This window comes from Delphinapterus leucas, chromosome 13, assembly GCF_059928025.1.
Source record: "Delphinapterus leucas isolate spDelLeu-1000000601 "Yukka" chromosome 13, BTC_Dleu_Yukka2, whole genome shotgun sequence".
NCBI classification, from domain to species: Eukaryota; Metazoa; Chordata; class Mammalia; order Artiodactyla; family Monodontidae; genus Delphinapterus; species Delphinapterus leucas.
The window spans coordinates 35,539,612-35,562,882 of NC_143141.1; the positions used below are offsets into that span (position 1 = coordinate 35,539,612).

At 44.0% G+C, this 23,271-nt stretch overlaps 1 protein-coding gene across 10 annotated transcripts in view; it reads left to right on the forward strand.

Annotated features, from left to right (window-relative positions):
• Positions 1 to 23,271, forward strand: part of AAK1 (AP2 associated kinase 1) — a 168,163-nt gene that overhangs the window by 84,032 nt on the left and 60,860 nt on the right. For all 10 annotated transcript variants that reach the window (XM_030763213.2, XM_089923055.1, XM_089923058.1 and 7 more), the window contains exons 4-10: positions 786 to 894; positions 2,600 to 2,742; positions 12,785 to 12,906; positions 14,272 to 14,353; positions 14,861 to 14,993; positions 17,879 to 17,982; positions 20,285 to 20,364. In XM_030763213.2, coding sequence (XP_030619073.1) covers positions 786 to 894; positions 2,600 to 2,742; positions 12,785 to 12,906; positions 14,272 to 14,353; positions 14,861 to 14,993; positions 17,879 to 17,982; positions 20,285 to 20,364 — 773 coding nt within the window. The remainder of the gene's footprint in view (positions 1 to 785; positions 895 to 2,599; positions 2,743 to 12,784; positions 12,907 to 14,271; positions 14,354 to 14,860; positions 14,994 to 17,878; positions 17,983 to 20,284; positions 20,365 to 23,271) is intronic.

Below are 23,271 nucleotides of genomic sequence, written 5' to 3' on the forward strand. Positions count from 1 at the left end.
ACATCATCATTACAAAGATTTGCCTCAATGGATGTTGAAATAACCAGACCGAGGGATGAGGCAACTTCCAGTGTCTAAATGGGTCCTGACACATGGGAGGTGCTCAATAAGTATTTGTTGAAAAATTAATTCCACAAGCAGCTCTGAGAGATGCAGTTCCAACCGGAGAGCTGGAAACATAACCCATCTTATATCCCAGTTGGTTGGCTTGAAAGACTTAATTGTGAGCCAAATGCTTAGGTCTGGATGCCATTGTAGTCCCTTCAAAACTTTAAAAAGCAGTTATTCTTTTCATATATTTCCTAGAGGGAGAAAAACAGTACGAATAGTTTAAAAGTCAAGTTGAGTTCACTTGTGTTTCTATAACCAGGAAAAAAATCAGTTTCATTTTTCTGAATTAAAAATTCACATATTTAAATAGTTCATGCTGTTGCTCTCCTGTTAGCCCCTCTGCAGTGTTTCCGGAGATGGGAGTCTTTGCTTCTGGTTTACATGGAGCGCTGATGCTGTGAACAAGTAGGCACCGTGTGTGCATTTGGTTCTAGAATTTAGTTCAGGAGAGCGTTATGGTTTAGAAGGGTTGCAGAATTGTTATTGAAGAGCTGACCGTGAATCTCATAGACCAGCGGCAACCTGCTCTTGACCCTGCCCCTTAGTCTTGTCTCTCTTCACTGTTAGTGTTGTCTCTGTGTATTTAAGTTATCTGGGCTAATGGAAAAGCCTGGCTCGTTCTATCTCTACTGGTGTCTGTAACGGATAATTTATTTCTCAACTCTTCTTTACAGAGGGACCTGTCGGGGCACAAGAACATCGTGGGTTACATTGACTCCAGTATCAACAATGTGAGTAGCGGTGACGTGTGGGAAGTGCTCATTCTGATGGACTTCTGCAGGGGTAAGTATATGCGCCATACGTTAAGCTCTCATTTCTCTAGCACTTTGATTGTCAAGGGTGTGGGGTCATTTCAGTTAATGTGCACTGTACTCTAACATATGTTGTTCCGGTTTTAAAGATTGGAAAACGAAGAGGCTAAAAGATACAGAGCCTTCTGTCACTTCTTGGTTTTTCTTACAATGGCGAGTATCAGTGGCACAAATAATTCAGAGTGGTAGATAATACAAAACTCTACTTTTGTTAGGTTTGGGAAGGTTTGGTGATTGTATATGAATGCGAATGTATGAGAATGAGAATGAATATGTTCTTTGTGATGCTTTAAAACAAATGATGAAGGCACATAATAAAGACCCAACTCCAGATAGACTAAGGGGACAGTTCAGCTTCCCTCACTCGTGTGTTCTCTTCTCCACCCACACCACCATCCTTGCATTGGGGGGTAAAAGAATCCTTTTCGTCTAATGGAAATGACCCTGCTCTTCTTGCTGGAGATCTGTGATTGCCAGGAAGGCTACATTCAGATGTTGCTGCCATTAACAGTAGAGTCAAGTAGTTGAAAGCTCAGAGTTTCAAGCAGTATTTATCTTGGGAAACCCAGGCTGTAGCATGAATTTATTCGGAGTTGACTGCATTTCATACAGCTATTGTTCGGAGGTTTGGCTTTTTTGGTCTAACCAGCTGTCACTTACATTCTTGGGTCATTGTCTCACTGTTTGGTGCCCAGTTTTGTAAGCACCCTTAGTTCCACTAACACGTTCCTTGCCTTTACAGATACTGTCCATAAATTAAATATGTTAGTAATGCTTACAATGTGATGTTAACCGATACTTTCAGCCTTCGCGGTAACAGCTGCTAACCTGATTTTGTAAAATACTACCACATTTCGGGGATTCCCTGGTGGCGCAGTGGTTGAGAGTCGGCCTGCGGATGCAGGGGACGTGGGTTCGTGACCCGGTCCGGGAAGACCCCACATGCCGCGGAGCGGCTGGGTCCGTGAGCCATGGCCGCTGAGCCTGCGCATCCGGAGCCTGTGCTCCGCAACGGGAGAGGCCGCAGCAGTGAGAGGCCCGCATACTGCAAAAAAAAAAAATACTACCACATTTGAACTTGACAGTTTGTCTCCTCCTCCTCTTCCTTTTTGGACGTAAAATGTTTAGAGACGAGGCAGTAGGAGAGTCCAGGGAGCTGGATAATTTTCTAAGCGAGGTCGTCAGTCTTTCGGTCCTAGAGATTAAATGTTGGTGTAGCATTTCTGCAGACCAGGCAGCAAGCAGTAAAGCCAGAGAGACCAAGCTGTTTCTAAAATACAGACTGTCAAACTGCCTTCTTCCTCCACCCGGGGTCTATTGTGCAATCTGATTCTTACTGAAAGATACAGCAGATTGAACCTGTGGCCTCGTCCAATGCACAACAGGGACAGTATAACCAGGCAACTAGAGCCAGGGCCATATTGTCAGTTCTGCTACTAATCTTGAAGACAGAATGAGGGCAGCTCACATCTGGGCTGCTTTATATAATGAAGAAACTTTTTTGACGCCATAGAAAACAAGCCCCAGGCTGGGAATCAAGATACCGGGGTTTAGTCGTGGCTCAGCCAGTGATGGGCTGAGTCCAGGTTGCTCCTCTGTGGACAGCCTTTCATTCTCGTGGATGAGTGATGGGTCTGAATGTTAATAACCTTTCCTCTGCTCTGCACCCCTCTCAGGAGGCCAGGTGGTCAACCTGATGAACCAGCGCCTGCAAACAGGTTTTACAGAGAATGAAGTACTCCAGATATTTTGTGACACCTGTGAAGCTGTTGCCCGCCTGCATCAGTGCAAAACTCCTATTATCCACCGTGACCTGAAGGTAACAGATCACCATTAAGTGCATTCTTATGGAGTATTTTCTGTCTGCCCCAGGAATGGGGTAGATGTTATGGGGATGTGAGAAAAGCGTAAGGCATGGTACCAGATTCTAAGCTTACATTCTGCTTGGGGAGAGAAAGTACAAAGAAAAAAAATAAATAGCAGAACAGTACAATACAATATAGCTCTCAATTTTATTAAGTAGCTTTCAGAAATTCTTTATAATCATCGAATGCCTGAACACATCGTTTTTGTTTTTCCTGATAAACTCCCAAATTCACTTTTCCAGGGTCAGAAAAAGTAATATGCTAATTTGAAATTTATAAACAGTGGTGCTTGATCTTTAAAGTCTATTTCATACTTTGTAAAGTCCATTAATTGGTGATTTAAAAAATTTGTCCTACTAATTACCATCCCCTTGCACTGGGCCTTTCGTACTGTAGTCACTTGACAATGTTCGTTGAATGGAATTGGCACCCAGTTAGGATTCACTAGCATCTCTGGAGCACTGACAATGGGCCAGGTATTCTATTAGACACTTTATGTGCACTGTCTCTTGGGAGGGAGACATTCTTCTTTGCGTTTTTTTTTTTTTTTTGCGATACGCAGGCCTCTGGCCTCTCCCGTTGCGGAGCACAGGCTCCGGACGCGCAGGCTCAGCGGCCATGGCTCACGGGCCCAGCCGCTCCGCGGCATGTGGGATCTTCCCGGACCGGGGCACGAACCCGCGTCCCCTGCATCGGCAGGCGGACTCTCAACCACTGCGCCACCAGGGAAGCCCTCTTCTTTGCATTTTATGTTTGGGGAAACTCAGGAGCTGAGAGGTTATGTGATTTGACTAAGGTCATATAACTAGGAAGAAGCAGTACCAGAATTTGAATCCAGCTCTTCTGATTCTAAGTTACAGTTTCTTTTCATTATACTTATGTTTCGAGAAACATGCTTCACGGCTAATATTTGCATCACTGTCCCCTAGTGTGCTTGTTAAATGCAGGCTACTGGGTTCCCCGCTGAATCTTTGGGGCTATAATTTTTGTGATGGTACCAGGGAAGCCCAGGAGTTTTTATCTTAGGCACCCCAGGTGGTTTTTGTATATTCTAAAGTTTGAGGATCATAGCTACATACTAGCATTTCTGTTCTGAGGGTGTTTTTTAGTTTATTTGTTTGTTTGTTTCTTTAATTAAGATACCATAAAATTCACTCTTTTAAAATGTACAATTTGGTGGATTTTAGTATATTTACAAGGCTGTGCAACCATAACCACTGTCTAATTCCAGAAAATTTCATCATCTCCCCAAAAAATCCTGTATTCATTAGGGGTCACTCCTCATTCTCCCCTTGTCCCAGCCCCTGGCAACCACTAATCTACTTTCTGTTGCTTATTCTGGACATTTCATATAAATGGGCTTGTATAGTATGTGAACTCTTTCACAAGCATAGTGTTTTCAGGGTTCATCTATGTTGTAGCGTATATCAGTACTTCATTCCTTTTTGTTATAACATTCCATTTTGTGGATATATCACATTTTGTTTATTCAGCAGTTGGTGGACGTTTGAATTGTTTCTACTTTGGCTATTATGAATAAGGCTACTATGAACATTCATATGCTAGTTTTCATGTCAGCATATGTTTTCAGTTCGCTTGGGTACATGCTTAGGAGTGGAATCGCTGGGTCATACGGTAACTCTAACTTTTTGAGGAACTGCCACACCGTTTTCCAAACTGGCTGCATTATTTTACATCCCACCAGCGACATATGCGGTTTCCGATTTCTTCACACTAACCTAACACTTGTCATTGTCCTGTTTTATTTTCCCACCCTAGTGAGTGTGAAGGCTCCAACAGCCTTAGACAGCCTTCTCCAGTGTGCCTCTGCGCACAGTCAGCCCCTTTTCTGAGTGGAGCGAGGAGGATACATCTCAGTGAATATTATGAGCCTCACATCATACAAGTACATAGTTCTGTGGGGACAGTGCCGATACAACATGGTTCCTATGCTCATCATGTTAAAGGGTTGGTGAGAGAATGTAAATGAAAGATTTGGAATTGAAACCTAAATAAGTGAAATACAAAACTTTATAGAACAAAGTGATGAGTGGAAGAGATTCAAGTGGCTTAATATGTGGTCAGATAGTGGGATCTGGCAGTGGTGATTGGAGCCTTCTGGAAAAGTCGGATTTTGAAGGACTGGTGGGATATAGGTGGTCACAGAGAGGATGAAGGGCATTTCAGGCAGAGAGCAGAGCCCGAGAACTGCCGAGAGAAGGGAACAAGAAGGCATTTGAAGATGAGGAGATAGGTAAGGGCTTGGTACCTGGCCAGTTACAGACCAGGCTAGAGTGACTGCAGGCCACTGCTCTAAGAATATAATGACACTTTATTTTTTTTATTGAAATATAGTTGATTTACAATGTTGTATTAGTTTCAGGTTTTGACAGTTTATTTCTGGTTTCCTTAACCATGAGTGAAATTCTTGGGCATGTTAGCATGTATTTCAAAATAGGCAGTGGTACCAACATTTTAGGACCTGACCTTTCTCCCTGCCACCTGCCTTGGAGAAGAGTTCATGAGGGGCAAAGAAAAGGGGGAGAAGTGTGGCCCAGCAGCACCAGCACTGCTTCTGTGACCCGTATGAGCTCAGGTTTCTCCAGAAGCCCATTCTCCCCCCAGGTCAGATGGGGTTCGATTTCATACTGGAACTCAGATTGTATAGCACAGTAACTTGTACCGACTGAATCGTAACCACTGTGAGTGATGAGCGCCCTTCACGTTGCCAGATGCGCAGGGCACATTGCTCTCCCTGTCTCGTTCTCCTGCCTGTGGCATTTGCCTCCTCTGTGACTGTCTCTTCCCATGACCCCTGTGCAGCGTGTTCTCCGGGCCCCTCAGGCTCCTTGGTTGCTCCTCTTATCACTTAGCCTCAGAGCCTCAGCTTCCTCGTCTGTAAGGTGGAGACAACAACGCCAGCCTTGTTAGTGTCAGGGTGAGGCTAAAGCAGAACATGCATGTCAGTGTGCAGGCGCATCCTTGGCGTAGAAAGTCCTGAGCGGGCACCCAGGGATGTGAGAGCAAGGGAAGAGACCAAGAGGGCCATTGAGCATCCTTTTAGAGAGTGCTACTCCCATGGTAAACAAAATCTTCCTTTATTGTAACTTTTGTCAACATTTGTTGGATTAAACGAGGCCTAAATGATAATCATTTCATACCTGTAAATAGCACCTGCCCAGTTTACCCATTCCCAGCTTATTAGTGCTGCTGTGAGGTGGTGGAGAAGCGTCACCCATGATGGGAACCTGAGGCACAGAGCTCAGTGTCTTGCCTGGGGACACGGTCGGCGGTTGGTCTCAAGCAGCCAGAGCCTAGACTCTTCTTTCACTGCTCTGAACAGCCTGTGAGATGTCTCAGCAGAGGAACTCGGAGCAAACTGGAATCTCAGGGTAAGGCTGGGGCACAAGCGAGTGGCTGCCACGCTCTTCCTCAGCCCCTGCCCTTTGCCCCTCCATCACCCAGGGCTGGGCACACAGTAGTTGTGTTCAGTCAGTATTGAAGACCATCGGGTGTGCTGCTGGTTCGCCAGTAGTGGTTCAGGAGACTTTGTTTCCCTTTCTCCTTGACCTTGGAAATAAGGAGTGGAAATAGGGGCCCCTGGGAGGAGGCCTTGATTGTGATTGTTCTAGAGGAGTCCTGTTGCTGTTGATTTTCGTCGTTGACTCCCGGTTGTTTTGCTGAAGCTTTCCCAAATTCCCCAAGTCTTACGCTCATTGCCATCTGGAGGCTTTTGTTAGCATGTTAGATCCTGTTGACTTCTACTACTGTGTGCTCGGTGGGCAGTCACATCGCCTGCTGCACTGCCAACTTCCTAGGCAGGCGTGAAAAGTCCCCCTGTGCTTCCTGTTTGCCCTGGCTCTGTCATTGCGTCACAGGGCCTTGGCCACTCTGCGCTCCCTGTCATGGCTGGAACCAGCCAGCACAGTCCTAGCAGTAGCCACAGCCAAGAAGTCCTTTGTTGTCCTCTTGGCCAGAGAACGTGCTGGTGGCTAGTCTCCCGGTTGCTCCCATATGAGCGAGGTCTCCCTTGGCGACCAGGCGCCTCGGGAGTAGTCTGTGGGGCACAGGAGGGAGCACAGGCCAGGCCAGCTGTAGGGCCCCGTGTTGAGCCAGTGTCACCCTCTGCAGCGGCCAGCTTGGTCACACGCAGACCCGAGAAAGGACCCTCTTGCCCTGCCTACCACGTGTGTGGTCTTTCTTGCAAGTTCCAGAGGGGAAATAAGCTGAAAGCGGTCCCTGTCCTTAAGCGGCTTATGTTCTAAAAATAACCACGACAGAAGTTCTGGTCTTTATTGAAAGTCTCTCCTCCAGTACATAGTTTTAACATTTTCATTATTTCCCCCATTGTTTAATTGCCGTCTCTCTGAAGAATGATAGAGGTCATTCCTGCAGATCATGGGGTGTCGTAGACCTGGGACAGTCACGTTAGGCAGCCCTTTCTTTTTACCAACGGCGAAGCCTCTGCCCAGAAAGGCCGTGGCCTGAACAGTGATTTCAGTGATCAAACCAGAACAAAGGCCAAGGTTGTTTACTCTCAGTTTGGTTTCTGTTTGTTTGGTTTTGCTGTATTTTACCATGATGTTTGTCCTAACATTTAAGAAAGGGGAAGAAAGGGTTAAGACTTAATAAGTACATTCTAGATTGAAAAAGTCCTGAATGTCTCCTCAGTTGTCAGAAAGGAGATGTAGATCTCAGGAAGTTGAATAGGATGAAGATTCTTGTCCTGTTTTTGGAGCCACAGGTTGGAAAACCTGCATGCGTCTAATCCTCCACAATTTCCAGTGGTAAAAAATGAAACTCTGTGGCTGAAATGCCTGGATGCTGTATCTGCTTGGAATATTGTCAAGATGAAGAGGTCAGGAGGACGTGGCTTTCCAGACCTCTTAGCTAAAGCTGTGAGCAGAATTTGGGAGTGACGACTTTAATAACGCTCTTAGGCTGACAGGTTGGGAATAAGGTCAGCAATGTTAAACTCTCAATGAGCTGAAAGGTGGGCGGTTGTAAGTGATGGTAACCAACGTCAGGCTGACTTCCTGAAGGGCTTGGCCAAAAACGAAGTCACCGTGCACATTCTCTGAAGCTTCCAGAAGCTGGTGTATGAAGATCCAGTTCGTTCTTGACCTTCCTAAGCTCTTTGAATCCCTCTCGGCCCTGGTCATCTCGCAGGTGGACGATGGTACCTGCCCTCATTGTTTCCTTTCTCTCACATTAACGCAACAGGGGAGGGTGAAGTCCCAGCAGTGTGGCAGCCTGAGCCTGAATCCCGCCCTCACAGCCTTGTGACCTCAGACATGTTAGGTAACTGGACTCCGTTCTCTCGTGTGTTAAGAGGGACAGTGAGGCTGTGTAAGAATTTCGTTCAGTACTGTAGGTAGAAGCGTACATGGGGCAGGGTTGAGCCTATATTAAGCTCTGTTAGTTGCTGATACCATTGTTGTTTATATCTTCCTGCCCCTGTGCCTTCCTGTTCCTAGTTCCACTTATCTAAGTCCTGCACTTCCTCCAAGGCCCAGCATTATCTTGTCTCCTCATTCATAAGAGTGCTAGCCCACAATATGTCCGGTCCCATATTTTCAGTTTTCCGGTGGCCAGGATGGTGCCGCCCCAGCCACAAAGGCCTGCCTCTGTGCCTCAGACACCTCATGTGTGCTCCCACCTCTGCGCCTTTATGCTGGCCACTCTCTACTGGGAATGCTTGTCCCGCACGTGGTCCATGGCTGCTCCCCTCATCAGGGTGACTGTGCTGTTTATAGTATCATCCTTCTTTACTTAACATGCATTTAATCTGCTGGAGTTTTTTCCACAATATTTATCACTACCGGGCAGTTATACTTAATATTATTTTTTAAAAAAAATCATCAACTGGACTCTAAGCTCCATGAGCGGGACTTCCCTGGTGGTCCAGTGGTTAAGACTCTGCGCTTCCACTGCAGGGGATACGGGTTCGATCCCTGGTCAGCACGCTAAGATCCCCCAAGCCCTGTAGCATGGCCAAAAATAAAATTAAATTAAAATTAAAAAATAAAATAAGGGACCTCCTGGCGGTCCAGTGGTTAAGAATCCATGTTTCCACTGCAGGGCCACAGGTTTGATCCCGCATGCCATGCAATGTGGCCAAAAAAAACCCTAAGCTCCACAAGAGGATGAACTTTGATTTGTTCACCAAGAAAAGTACTTGGCACGTAATAGGAGGTAGTAGGAGTGCAAATGTATTTCTTTAGTAAAGGAATGATAACAATACCTATCTTACATGTGTATAGGGAGATTTACAGTTCATTCTCTTACTTGCTTCATAAGAACAGTGATAGAATTATTATCAGCTTTACTTTACAGATGAGAAACAAGCCCAAAGACATTGGTCCAAGGCCAGACATCTAAAATAGTCCCTGAGGTCTTCTGAACCCCAGGTGCAGTGTGGTTGCCACATGTCATGCTCTGTGTTAAGTGTTTTGTTGATGATGGTGCTGGCGGTGATGCAGGCAGCAGCCAGCAGGAGCTCGGAGGTCTTCACTGGTGTTACACAGGGACGGATGGAGAGAGGGCGGAGCTTGCAGCTACTGCTAAAGTGGCTGCTGCCAAGCGATCTCACCTTCGTAATCTCAACTGATCCTCCCAGTAGACTTGCACGGTAACCAAAGCAGGGATTATGGTTCTTCTTTGCATTGATAGTTCTTTGATATTGCTCAGGCCTTCCCTACATTGATATCTCTGGCTCTCTTGTCTATTTTTGTACACACGCTTAATTTTTAACTGGTTTTCCCGTAAATATAGTTTTGTACAATGCTATCTTTGTGGGAGGGAGGGAGGCCAACTGGGGACCAGGTTAGATATAGTATAATTCCTGAGTTCTGTCAGTCTGGAACTAACCAGAAATACAAACCTAGTTTTTAAGCGGGGGGGGGGGGGGGAACAAAACCAAAAACCCCAATGTGCCTCATCTTTTATTCTGTCCTTTGTCTACTTAGTTTTCCTCCCTTCCCCAACAGTGATTTTGGTCCCTAGAACTACCTTGTTTGTGTTTTGATATGAATTCGCTTTTCAGTTTTCTAGATTGTACATTCCAACATTAGAAGGAGAGAATCTGATTCAGGAAGGGACTGCACACATACAACAGGAGAAGCATGGTTTCACAGGCGCCCTGTAGGATGTATGAGGCCAGCAGGGAAGATTGTTGCTGAAAGATACTGAATAAGGGATTTAGGGGTCCCTTATGTGTGTGAAATACTGGCCAGGTATTGTAGGGGACACATGAGCATAATATAATTATAGACCAGAGGCTGGCAAACTTCTCTGCAAAGGGCCAAAGAATAAATATTTTAGGCTTGTCAGCTATATAGGCTCTATTTCAGCTGCTTGAGTCTACTGTTGGAGCTTAAAAACAGCCATAGACTAGAGAGTAAGTAACCAGTGGGCATGGCTTGGTTTGGACAGAAGGTCTTTGTCAACCCTTCCTAGCAGTGGTAAGTTCTGTAGATTTTTGTAGGGTGGCCATGGAAAGTTTTACTGAGGAGTTATGGCTTGAGCAAGGCCTTGAAGACTGGCTAGGAGTTGACTAGTGGAGGGAGCAATAATTGAATAAAAAAACTAGTCAATATGGGGAATGCTTAGCAGACATTGAGCAAATCAGCCTGACTAGCATTTAGACACTTGGTTCCTCATTGACTAGGTTCCTATTATAGGGACATTTCTAAACATAAAGAACTAAGATACCCCTGGCCTTAAGCTTGTATCCAGTACATTGGGTGAGTGTAGTCATCCCTACCAGGGTAGGAGGATGGGGATGGGGGGCTTGGAGTAATTGTTCTGCTTCTAACCTGCTTCCTGCCCTGGCAGAAAGACAATTCCCTGTCCTTCTCTAGAGCTGGATTGCCTAGGTTCACTTCCTTCCTTAATCACTGTGAGCCTCACTTTCTCTGTCTGTATAACAGGGATTATTATTACATTGTTACTATGAGGATTGAATGAGATAATCCATGTAAAGTGCTGAGACAGTAGTACTTGTATTAGTAAAAGTTCAGTAAATGGTAGCAGTTCTCTTTATAACCTCTAAATTCGATTGGAAATATTAGTGTTGCCTTGTTAGAATTATTTTAGATTCCTAAAGTGAGTATACGTTCAGGATAGCTTGACTGTTTCACTTGGTGTACATAGATTAAACTCATGAGCATTGTAAAAAGCTGTAGATGGTGGAAATATTTACCTGACTCAGGCTTGTCTTTGGGGAACAAGTCTCCCCTAAGAATTCTTATTCACAAGAGCATATCCACGCAAGTTTACGGTCATAGTTCACACTGCCTGTATGGCTAAAACTCCCAAGGTCAAAATTGTAAATTAAAGTGATTATAGGTTATTAGTGCCCCAGGTGCATAAGTGAATTATCTCTGGAAGAATAATAGACTTTAAACTCAGGCCTCCAAGGCTTCCCACAGATAAATTCCAAGGAACACGAGTTAACAACAACAGTGACAAAACCCCTCACAACAATACCATGAGCGACACTCAGTAGGAGTAAGAAACAATAAACTACAGAGCCAGTTTGCAACAAAGACTTCAGGTATTGGATTTAGCAGATACAGACTATAAAATAAACATTTTTATAATTTTAGAAGAATTAAAGTATAGAAACAAGAGACATCATAATTGACAAGATATTTTTTAAAGGACTAGCAGTAATAGTAGGGGCCTGGGTATTTGGTGGCTCCTGTCTTATTTCTGACAGACTCACACACACACACACACACACACACACGGTGTTGTATGTGTTTCTCTTTTTTAGTTTATTCCATTTAACCAACATTTTCTGTTCTAAGCACTATGTTAGGCATTGGTAGAGAAGACTGCAAATACCTGTGCTTGTCCTTAGGGAGTTTATAGTCTACTCTTATCTTTGTTTTCCGAAGGTGATCAGTCTTTGGAAGGCTGAAGACAAAAGACAATGGAGACTACAGACTTACTGACCTAACAAGATCTTTACTGCCCATGCATAGCCAGGTCTGTCCTCCAGCAAAGCAGTCAGCTCAATTCACCTATACCAAAAATTAATACATCTTGAGTACAGTAGTGCCCACTGTTTTGGAGTTGTTATTTCTTTGGCAGTGTCCTTTGATACGAAGGATTTCACTAGGTTCTGGTCTTCAGAAGCTCCCTCCTACCCAGAACTCCTAACTCACTGCCCAAAGAATTCATCTATAAAAATATAAGGATGGGCTTCCCTGGTGGTGCAGTGGTTGAGAGTCCGCCTGCCGATGCAGGGGACGCGGGTTCGTGCCCCGGTCTGGGAAGATCCCACATGCCGCGGAGCGGCTGGGCCCGTGAGCCATGGCCGCTGAGCCTGCGCGTCCGGAGCCTGTGCTCCGCAACGGGAGAGGCCACAACAGTGAGAGGCCCACATACTGGGAAAAAATATATATATATATATGTATATATATATATATACACACATACACATATATATATGTATATAAGGATGATACTTTAACAGGAGAACTGTGCATTTGCCCACAGGCCTTTAATCACTTTGAGAAGTAAGCAAAATACAGTAAATATTTATTAATTCAGAAAATCCTAACCTATCGTAGTAAAGAAATTGATATATGTGTTTATAAGGCCCAAATGAAATCCCTGACATCCGGAAGAACAGAGTACTGAAGGAACGTAGGGAAGAAGTGTTATTTGTCTGAGTGGGGGCCTGAGGAAAGCTTTGACAGTATAAGGACCATTTCTGCAGAGCTGAGAAATGTGACGAGAAATCTGGGAAAATGGGACTCTTGCTTCCCCACCGTGGAATTTCCTTTTTTCACCCTATTGCCATGCATCTTTTTTTTGTTCCACTTGGAATGACCCTTGTTGACATACTTAGAGGAGAATAACTTTCCTATGCACATTAATGAGATTATCAGAAATAAAGTATCTTATTGATGTGTATGCAAACCAAATTTTCAAACACAGTACTAAACGGTATCTTGGAATGGGCGGCTGGGCAATGTTTTTCAGGTTGAAAATATTCTCTTGCATGACCGAGGACACTACGTCCTGTGTGACTTTGGAAGTGCTACCAACAAATTCCAGAATCCACAAACTGAAGGAGTCAATGCAGTAGAAGATGAGATTAAGAAGTAAGCTTTTCCTCCTTTCTTGGAATTTTATCCATTATCGGATCAGCAGTTTTACCTTCAGCTTATGATTGAGAAGGTCAGGGTGAGAAGACAGTGGTGCTTGTCAGTTGCCCCTCGTTGGCAGTTGGGCTGTTGGATTTTAAGTGGAGGATGGGGAAGGGGTTCATGACCGTTGAGCAGTGGAGTAAAGTGAAGGAATCTTACAGCACTTTATCAATGGTCCTATGGTCATTATGCATAGATCTTTTGATTTACATCACATAGCCCTTAAAATGGCGCACACACCTTAGAAGTACTGTGATGTTTTTAAGTGGGATCACGACAGCTGTGACATTACCAGTCAGTTGGTTGTGCTTTTTACTGAAACCTAAATGGCTGTGTATTCCTTCCTGCTCATAAGGAGCTCACCTGCAATCTAGTGGAATTAGTGGTGCGTAGGGCTGTTAAAGTCTCTACAGATAGTGAATCACTGACTTCCACGAGAAAAAAGCTTCTTTAGATTTGTGATTCCAGTAAGAACCTGACCCATTTTCCCCTGTTGTCCAGAGTGTTGGATTTTTCACAGGCACCAGCACTCACTATCACTGTTCATAAATCAGCAGTCTAGAGTGCACACATATCCTGATCCTCTCTCTCCGTTCCTGCTTCACGCCTGGCAACCGAGCCTGGGGCAGGAAGACTTACGGTCCAAGGCCCTGATGGGCACCTAAACCGCAGAGCCCTCTGGGCTCTAGAGACTCCAGCAGCGCAAATCACAGGCTTGGTAACACTAAGACTCTCACTTTGAAGATGAGCTTATCCTTCTCTTTTCTTGAGCCAGAGATAAGAGGAAAACTGTTGTTTCAGCCTTATGCTGGCAGCAAAGATCCGTCCACCTCCCAGCCTATCCAGGGCCCACTTTATCCTCCTGAGTGTTCCAGCCAGTATTACATCTCTGTGTCGAGCCACATCTAAAGGGATTACTATTTAAAAAAAAAAAAAATCAGCCAAATATACTATCAGACAACAGGGATTTACAGGAGAAGATTTTGTTATTTGAGGAGCAAGAAAAGTTGCTTTTAGAGTTTATTTAGTGCCTTAGTGTCTGCGTCCCCACCTGCTCTTAGATTGGAAGGACTGCAGCCAGAGGGCCGTGGGTGTGTGCCAAGGACTGCTCTTCATTTCAGCTGCACTAATATTCCATACTGTCTTCTCCAGGGTGCTCCCAGGGAACTAGACTCTACTAATATATATATATCTATATATAGATATATATAGAGATATATATATATATATACACGTATATTTTTTAAAGTAATTCTGCTGCCCCTGGTTTTTAATTATAGCATTGACATATTTAACAAAATATGAATCTCTTGATTGTAGATACACAACGCTGTCCTATCGAGCACCAGAAATGGTTAACCTGTACAGTGGCAAAATCATCACTACGAAGGCAGACATTTGGGTAGGTGTCAACTAACCTATCCACATCTCAGATGTCAGCAGTCTTGGCCGTAAACTCCCAAGTTTAATGCAGGCAGTGCCATAGCAAGAGTGGCCACTGTACCATATCATTGTCTACTTATCCCTCAGGGTTATTCTTGACTCAAGGTGATGAGCCCCTGCTTCTCGAAGCATGTCAAAGAAAATGAGTTTAGACCTCTGTGAAAGTTATTCAGGTGACCTGCCCATTATTTAAGTGGTTCTCACATATGTGTTACTAGTTCTTAAGAGCAAAACCAGCTGAATACTTGTTCTTTATTGGAGCACAATTTGGTAATGAGGATAGAAATAATATAACTTAGCAGATATATAGTGATGTTGGGTTCTAAATTCAAGTTTCTAATGGGTTAATAGTACAGAGTGTTTAGATTTGCTGTAAATGTGGATGGTGCCAGTATCTCTCAGCAGACCCATTTGCAGTTATGATAAATAAATCACTAGTAGCAATCTGCTTTTTCTACTTTTTTAGGCTCTTGGATGTTTGTTGTATAAATTATGCTACTTCACTCTGCCATTTGGAGAGAGTCAAGTGGCAATTTGTGATGGAAACTTCACAATTCCTGATAACTCTCGATATTCCCAAGATATGCATTGCCTAATTCGTAAGTATTTAAAGTTTCTAGTTTCACATTTTTATTTCTAATCTCTAGGAATGGATTGGAGGATAAAGGGATTAGATCCCAGGAGTGATGAGTGGGATGCAAAAATGAAGAAATCAGTTGATAACTGTTGGTCACTCAAAGACCATGTAACGGTGTCTAGTTAGAGTGGTGAGTCTTTTTGCCAGAAATCTAAACTTGGTTTCACACCTGGGCTGGCCACCCAAGCAGAAATCTTAACTGGGCTTTGAGCATCACAGTACTGCCCTGTTCTCTTGCAGTCTGTATGAAAGCTCTGGTACCAAAGGAGTCCAGCTGACTCATACCAAGCGATAAGAAATTCATCTTTGCAAAACTGGAAGCAACTCAAATTAAAATGATTGCAGTGCGTTGGCTGAAGTGAATACATAATTAAAACTATATAACTCTATGGAGCTAGGTTTTTTCCTCTCATTTAGGTTAATCACTGGATTTTGATAAAAAGCATTTAAACTCAATGCTTTAAAATGTTTTTAAGATTCCCCACTCTTTTGTATCATCATAGTAAGCATATGTACTAATGTTCATTAACCAGATGGCAGAATAAGTAATTTTTGCTCAACCCGCTGTATTGGAATGCTAAAGAAACAGAGATTTTTATTATCTTTTTACTTTGGTCAAGATGTTTAGTATCCACATTTTAACAATCACAGATTGTAAATCCTGAGTAACGCACTTTGGGTCCTAGGTGGGGATACACTTGGAGAAAATAGAAGAAGCACATGTGGTGCGGAGCATCTGACATTTGTTGAAGGCCTACGTGTACCTCATTTAATTCTTAAAACCCTATATAGCAGGGGTCCCCAACCCCCTGGGCCGTGGACCGGTACCCATCCATGGCCTCTTAGGAACCCGGCCACACGGCAGGTGAGCGGCGGGCAAGCGAGCCAAGCTTCATCTGCAGCTCCCCGTCACTCACATTACCACCTGAACCATTCCCCCCCACCCTGCCCCCCGTCCGTGGAAAAGTTGTCTTCCATGAAACCGGTCCCTGGTGCCAAAAAGGTTAGGGACCACTGCTATATAGTAAATATAATTATCCCTATTATACAAATGAGGAAACGGAGCCTCAAAAAGTATAGGTAATGTACCCAAGTTAACATAGTAGTAGCTTTTAAGTGACTACCCATTCCATTATACTAGTTTACACGAGTTTTATCAATCCGCCTCTTCCGTTTATTAATACAGAAGCGCGAGCAGTATTTAAAGGAATGGAATATCGTGTTTAATGGTTGTTGGATGTTTTCAGAGGTAAAGCATCATATTGATATCTGTACTAAAATTGCAGCTATGTAAATGAGATTGCAAGGAAATATGGGGCAATCGCCAAATTTATTGCTCGAATGGTAGGAATTTTTGCAAAAAAAAATATTTTTTTTGCAGCAAATTCATATTACGAAAAACAGCTCTTTATGAATGTGTGTAACATGGCATCTTTCCTAAACTCTGATCTGTTTCACTTTACAAACTGTTGGAAGAGTCCACTGTCACCCTAACTCACAGGTCTGAAAATGCATTTCTTGTTATCCCCCCACGCACACACACACACATGCCCCTTTCACTCCCAGTACAAGGTTCCCCTCTCCTCTTTTCAGTTTCTATCAGTGGTGTCGCCATTCAAGCCCAGATGACTGAAGTTTAACATTTTCTTTGGATCTGGCTAGCAAGACAGAATAGAGTCAGTCATTTCCTAAGCCGCATTAACGCTTTCTTTGAAGTTTCTCCTGCTTGCTTGACATTTCTCTCTGTTCTCAGCACTGTCACCATAATATGTCCCGACCCTGTCGCCTCATGCCTGTACTGGTGGACCGGCCTGTCCGTCCAACACACCCTCCCTATGAGATTAACCTGACAAAATACCACCCTATCATGTCCCTATTCAGTAAACCTCACGGCTTGCCAATGGTCCCGCATATTCTGGATTCATCCTCCCCACCTTATTTCCCTTTATCCTCTGACAAGGAGACCTCTGCCCTGTCCTCTTGGTTCCTCTATTCCTTGCAACAAAGCGTTCTGTTGCCTTTCTCCAAGTCCGTCTTTGCTCAGACTGTTTTCTTACCTGGAATGTCTTTTTCTCTGCTTTTGCCCTAAGTTTTTTCCTGCCTTCAAGGACCAGCTCCGCTCCTGCCTCTTCTGCAAAGGGCTTCATAAGGCTGCAGCCTCATCAGTCTTTTCTCAACTTAGGGTCCGAACCATTCATTTGATTCCTTAAGCAGTAAATTGCCTTACATTGCTGTTTACATGTATATGTGTATGTGTTTGTGTGTCTTCTCAAGGATTTTTTCCCCTGGGGATTTTTCCAGCTTCAGAAGGAGCAGAAGCTTAAAGGACCTGGAAACAGACACATGATCTGTAGATCACAGTAAAAGCAGAGATGTATTTGTTATCTTGTCATTTCTTTTAGATTGGAAACCAGCTAGTACCTCCAACAAAAGAATAATAAGTAAATTCATGAAATTTGAGTTTTGGTTATAATTATCAAGAATAATCATTTGTCTAGCTGATAGTATGAAAGAAGGAGGCCAGAACTTCCTAGGTACCAGAAAATGAATGTGTTAAGTTCCACACTGAGAACTTGAGTCCCTGCTGTGCAGGTCACAGAATGTGAACTTAAAGTATCTTTGTTACAATTCAAAAACTTTGTTATTTTCTTGCAGGTATTTAAAATTTTAGGAAAGTTAGAGCTTCCCTTTCTGAGAGGGGAAGAAAAGGGCTAATCGTACTCTCTGACTTTTATGAGAAATAAAAATTTTAAAAAGACAGAATTTTGGTAATAGAGAAATTATGCTTCTTAGCTAATGTAATAACTCTTTGGGTATTATTAAATAATTCATATATGTTTATCTTAGGGTATATGTTGGAACCAGACCCTGACAAAAGGCCAGATATTTACCAGGTCTCCTACTTCTCATTTAAACTACTCAAGAAAGAATGCCCAATTCCAAATGTACAGGTATGTGAAAGGTGCTCTTTGGGGGAAGTAAACATGATTGAATTGTCATTTAGCGTTCCTGGGGTAATGAATACGGCGCCCCTTGCTTTATCTAGTAGGGGGCATTCAAACAAGGCTAACTATGAAGGAGTTGCTATAAAGGGAATCCAGTTTTCCCATAGAATTTAATTATAAAACTGAGGCAATTTTACACACACACACACACACACACACACACACACACACACACACACACCCTGGGGATTGAGTTGAACGCTTTGGGTAAAGATTGACCAACTTTACCTTGTCAGCTGTCCTAGTTCCCTGAGAGCCAACGTGCCTGTTATATTTACCGAGAGGAGGTTGGGCAGGCCGTTTCCCTAAGGCAAGGCCCTGGACTTGCCACTGTGCCTAGTGGAACATAAGCCCCTTGTCCCTTTCCTCCTTTGCTGTAGCAGACCTTTCTTGATTTTGCTTCTGTTGCTGGCGAGTCTGGAACGCACACTCCTTTTCTTCTACCCTCCCCACATATGTCAGGCCATCAGAATGTTTTCTACACATAGTCATCGTAAACTCTACAGACAGTTTTCAGAGTACGGTGCTTGCAAACACCCTTCTTGTAGTCTTGGCATATTTCTCATGTCATAGAATGATTCAGCTTTCTTGAATATTTTACTAATGGATGCTGGAGTAAAAAATTTCTAATTGCAAATTGTCTTATAGTTTCTCCAGTAATGAACTTCTGATGTCACTACTGGAGCTTGAGGGTGCTGATAAGTAACACTTCTCTTTCACTCCCACATTTGGAATCAGATGTGGGAATCGTTCAGATGGAGCTCGGCATATTGGCTTTATTACTAAGAAGACTGAGTCAGGGAATGTGGCTTGACCAGTCAGGCTCCCTAACGTTAGCTCCACATGACTGAGCAGCGAACGCCTGGTTCCTGAGGGACAGGCTCGTCCATAGAGGAGGGGGGCCGAGGGCAAGCCAGACCAGCTCACTTTTCTCTCCCAGTCTTATCAGTCAAGTAAGTTCCCCCTTTCCCTTGGGAGAGGAATGCTTGCGGGGTGGGAGAGAAGCTAGGAGAAATTTTCTAGCCAAAATCCCCTCCCCCCCCACCTGAAAACATGAAGGAAATGGAGGTGCCTCCTAAAAGCCACTTTCATTATTAGTGTTCCATGGTTCGGGTTTCCCAGATTAAAATGAAGGATACTGTGCAGTAACCTAAGACAACGTGATCCCTTTTGCTGTCCCACTTTCCCATTCACGAAGTTAAATAACGTGAAATAGGATTGGAAGCATTCAGGTTGGTAACTCATTTTTAAAAAGTAAGCGTCACCAGTCTCAAGCCCTCTGGCACTTGCTCAGTGGTGGTCAGCCGTTGTCTTGTGGCTCCCTAACCACAGGAGGCGCTGTTAGACGGATGGTGCAGAATCCAAGCCCGAGGAGCTCCGCCTGCCTTGTGGGTTGAGCAGTGCCTCACATGCTGGGAAGAGGGGCTGGCTCAGCAACCACACACACCGCGGCTGTGGGGTTCTCCCAGCGTTCTCACTGAAGGCTAGATGCACCCTGGCTTGGCCCACTAGTCAGCACCAACGTCTCTGAGATCTAGCTGAGAGCTTAAGTATAGCTTACAGACCTCTTTTCATTCCTTTCATAACATCACTTCTAAGCTGTGCTGTAGGAGGGGGAGGGAGCTGAGACCAAGCCCCAGTGCTCTTGCCTGGCCCAGAGGTTGAGAATGACAGGGGTGGAGTGTGCTGTACTCAGGCTGCTCTGTCCCCTTCTCAGATCCTTTGCCTCCCTGACTGGGGCTGAGTCGAGTGGGATATACTTAGGTTAACTTCCTCCCTTCCCAGACCAGAGATCAGGGTCTGAAAGCCACTCCGGAAGACCCTAATGTGTATTTCCACTGGCCCAATCATGCTGGTTATTCTTTTTCAAAGAAATCTGTGGGGTGAGTTTTGGGAATTGGGTGAAATGGGAGAAGGGAGTCAAAAGGTACAGATCTCTAGGTATAAAATAAATAAGTCATGAGGATGTAATATACAGCATGGTGACTATACTTAGTAATACTGCATTGCATATTTGAAGGTTGCTGAGAGAGTAGATCTTAAAAGTTCTCATCACAAGAAAAAAAATTCTGTAACTGCATATGGTGATAGATGTTAACCAGACTCATTGTGGTGATCATTTTGCAATATTTACAAATATCAAATCAATTATATTGTACACCTGAAACTAATATAATGTATGTCAGTTACATCTCAATTATTTAAAAAATCTCTGGTGTCCTATTAAAATTTTCTTTCAATTCTATAGAACTCTCCCATTCCTGCAAAGCTCCCTGAACCAGTGAAAGCCAGTGAGGCAGCTGCAAAAAAGACCCAGCCAAAGGCCAGGTAAGAAAGTTGCTGTAGTAGCAGGGGAGGGCACCTTATGGTTCTTGATTCTTAACGCTGCCATGGCCAGAGGCTGCACAGAACAGGAAAGGAAACTCTGTCTCCCCCAGGCAGAAACTGTTCTTTGGGAGTGCAAGTTGGAATATAGTAAGATACAGAGATCTACATCTGAAAGAGAATCGAGAACCCCACAGCTACTCCCTTTGCTTGGGAATAGGTGCAGGGCATTCAGAGGTGCGGTGACAGCAGACCTTAAGTATTGCTAGTACAATATTGCTAAACATGTGTCCTGGCCTTTGCATAGCCTAGTCCACCACATTAATCTCCAGGAAATCTTACTTTCTGGGGCTCCAGCCACATTAGGAAAGTACAGGTCAAAGCATTGAGTCCATGAACAGCAAAAGAGCCTGTGGATCTTAGGTAATCACATTCTAAATAACGGAGGTTCTTCCAAGTAGCAGGTCAAGAGAGGAGTCAAGAAGCTAGGGTTTTATTTGGGGAAATGCCCCTGTGCGAGAAAATAGAGTGGGTGCGGAGGAAGCTGGGAGAGCCATCAGAAAGCACGGAGGTCTGACCCAGAGCAGGGAGGAGAAGGTTGGCTCCAAGTGACCTGGACTGCCTGCCACACAAGGTAAGGAAGATGCATTGTCCAGGAGTCCTGTCTTTTAGGAACCGGCCTGCCTTAATATCCTTGTGGCTGGGACATTATGGCTGAGAGCAGCCTCTGGGAAGCGTGGCCTCGGGGCACACAGGGCAGTGGATTTCAGGAGCACAATAGCTGGGCCACTTGGTCTTTTACACCCTGGTAGTCGAAGGTCTGCAAGGCGCATCCTCATGGCTGCCATGTCTTCCAAATGGCAAATTCTCAGGGTAGTCCCAGAGTTGTTTATACCCTACTTTTCTACCACACTCCCATGTCAAGGAAGCCTTAGTGCAAATTATATCAACAAAGCACCCTAGATGGGAATATATGAATTTTAATAGAATAGTAAAATAACTTCTGTTTTAGAAAATTCTTGAATATTTATAGAATGCCTGTTGTGTGTCTAGTCCAGATGTGGCTCTAAAGTAATAAGACTTTGGTTTTTAACAAACTTAGCAAACTACGTCCATGATGTTACTTTGCATTCTGTTTATATGTTAGTAAGTCTGCCATGCTCACCTCTAGGAATTGCTTTTGGGGCTGATTTAATTAGCTTAATCTTTTGGGCTTATGGCCACCTTGTACTAGGCCCAGACTTGGTATGTATAGAGGCTAAGCAAAGATCCATTCCCACAAAGCATACACATTTATAAAAATTATAATACCTGCTGACGTTTGAGTGGTACTGTGTTGTGTAAAATGGAGAAAATAATACCTACATCGTGAGGCAGATGAGAACATCAAACACTCCTGTGACTGTGTAACTTATATAAGCTCTATGGTGCCCAAACTGTTAGTTTGTGTGGACCTCAGTAATGCTGCAAGAATATACAGACCTTACAGCCAAGAGATTTGGATCTAAGCTGTCCTGTATATAATCTGCAGTGATTTCATTTGCGTGATCACATTTGCTCCCCAGTCCTGAGAGGTGGGTTTTTCTTTCAAACTCCTGTTTTTTTTGTTTCTTGGCCCCGTCACGCGCCTTGTGGGATCTTAGTTCCCCAACCAGGGATTGAACCCTCGCCCTCTGTGAAAGTGCAGAGTCCTAACCACTGGATCACCAGGGAATTGTCCTCAAACTCTATTTTTAAAGTAGCCGCTATTCATTGAGGCATCACATATACCAGCTACCATACTAGGTACTTTACATAAGTAAGATGACCTTTTCCCCCCCTTAAAACAAATCTGTGAGGTTGTTGCTGTTCCCACTTCACAGATGAGGAAACAGAGACTCAGAATTGTAAGTCAGCTGCTCAGGGTAGTTAGCCAGTATGTGATTAGCAGAAGAACCAGAACTCCAGCATCCTCACTCTTTCTACTCTGCACGTTAAGTGGTTTGCCCAGGATCACACAGATAGGGCAACTTAGAGCCAGATCTCCTGGCTTCAAGATCTGTATTTTCTTACAATATACTGAGGTCCATACAAACTAACATTTGGAGCACGCTTCAGTTTATAAAATGGTTTTACAGTTATTCATACATTTGATGTTCACATCTGCCTCATAAAGTAGGTATTATTGTCTCCATTTTATACATAAGGGACCCCAGGCTAAAAGAGGTTCAGTGGCATGCCTGTTATCACAGTTAGTTACTGGGGAGCTAGAGTTCAAGTACGGTTTTCTTTGACTCCAAATCCCATCGATTCTAAAAGTGTTATCCTTAGGAGACCAGTGTGGAAGTTCTTGGCGTTTGGTTTTCTACAGAAGTCTGTTTACCTCCCTCACCCTTGGCTTGATCTTTCTTACCCCTTTCTCCTCTTTCCCAGCATCTGTCCTGTTTTCCTTTCCACCTCCCTTCCCCAGGTCACAGCCTCTCTGATGTGATAGCTATTATATTACCAGCTTTCCACCCAGCATGAGAGCAGGATGCCAGTGAAAAGCCTCAGGGTCCAGAATGGGCTTGCCTTGGAGACATGTCATGAGGAAGGACATGGGGCCAGCTGCTCTGCTTCCTATTTTGCATTTTATGGAGGCTGTGCCAGATATATTTTGGAAATATTCACGAAGCTTGTTTATTTTGGCCTTCACCTCAGCTATTACTCCCTAAAGTGTGTTTTCAAAGGATAGCCACTCTGATCTAAGTTAGCTAGTAGCCAGCTTCCTGCACTGCTCTAAATCAAGGGAAGCTACCACCTGGGCTGTAGCACCATCACAAGGAGCAAGCAGACTACACTCTGTACTCATTTAGATTAGATTTGGCTGTGAGTTCTAGAAAGTGCAAATGACAGTGGCTTATGTAAGATAGATTTTTTTTTCTCTCAAGT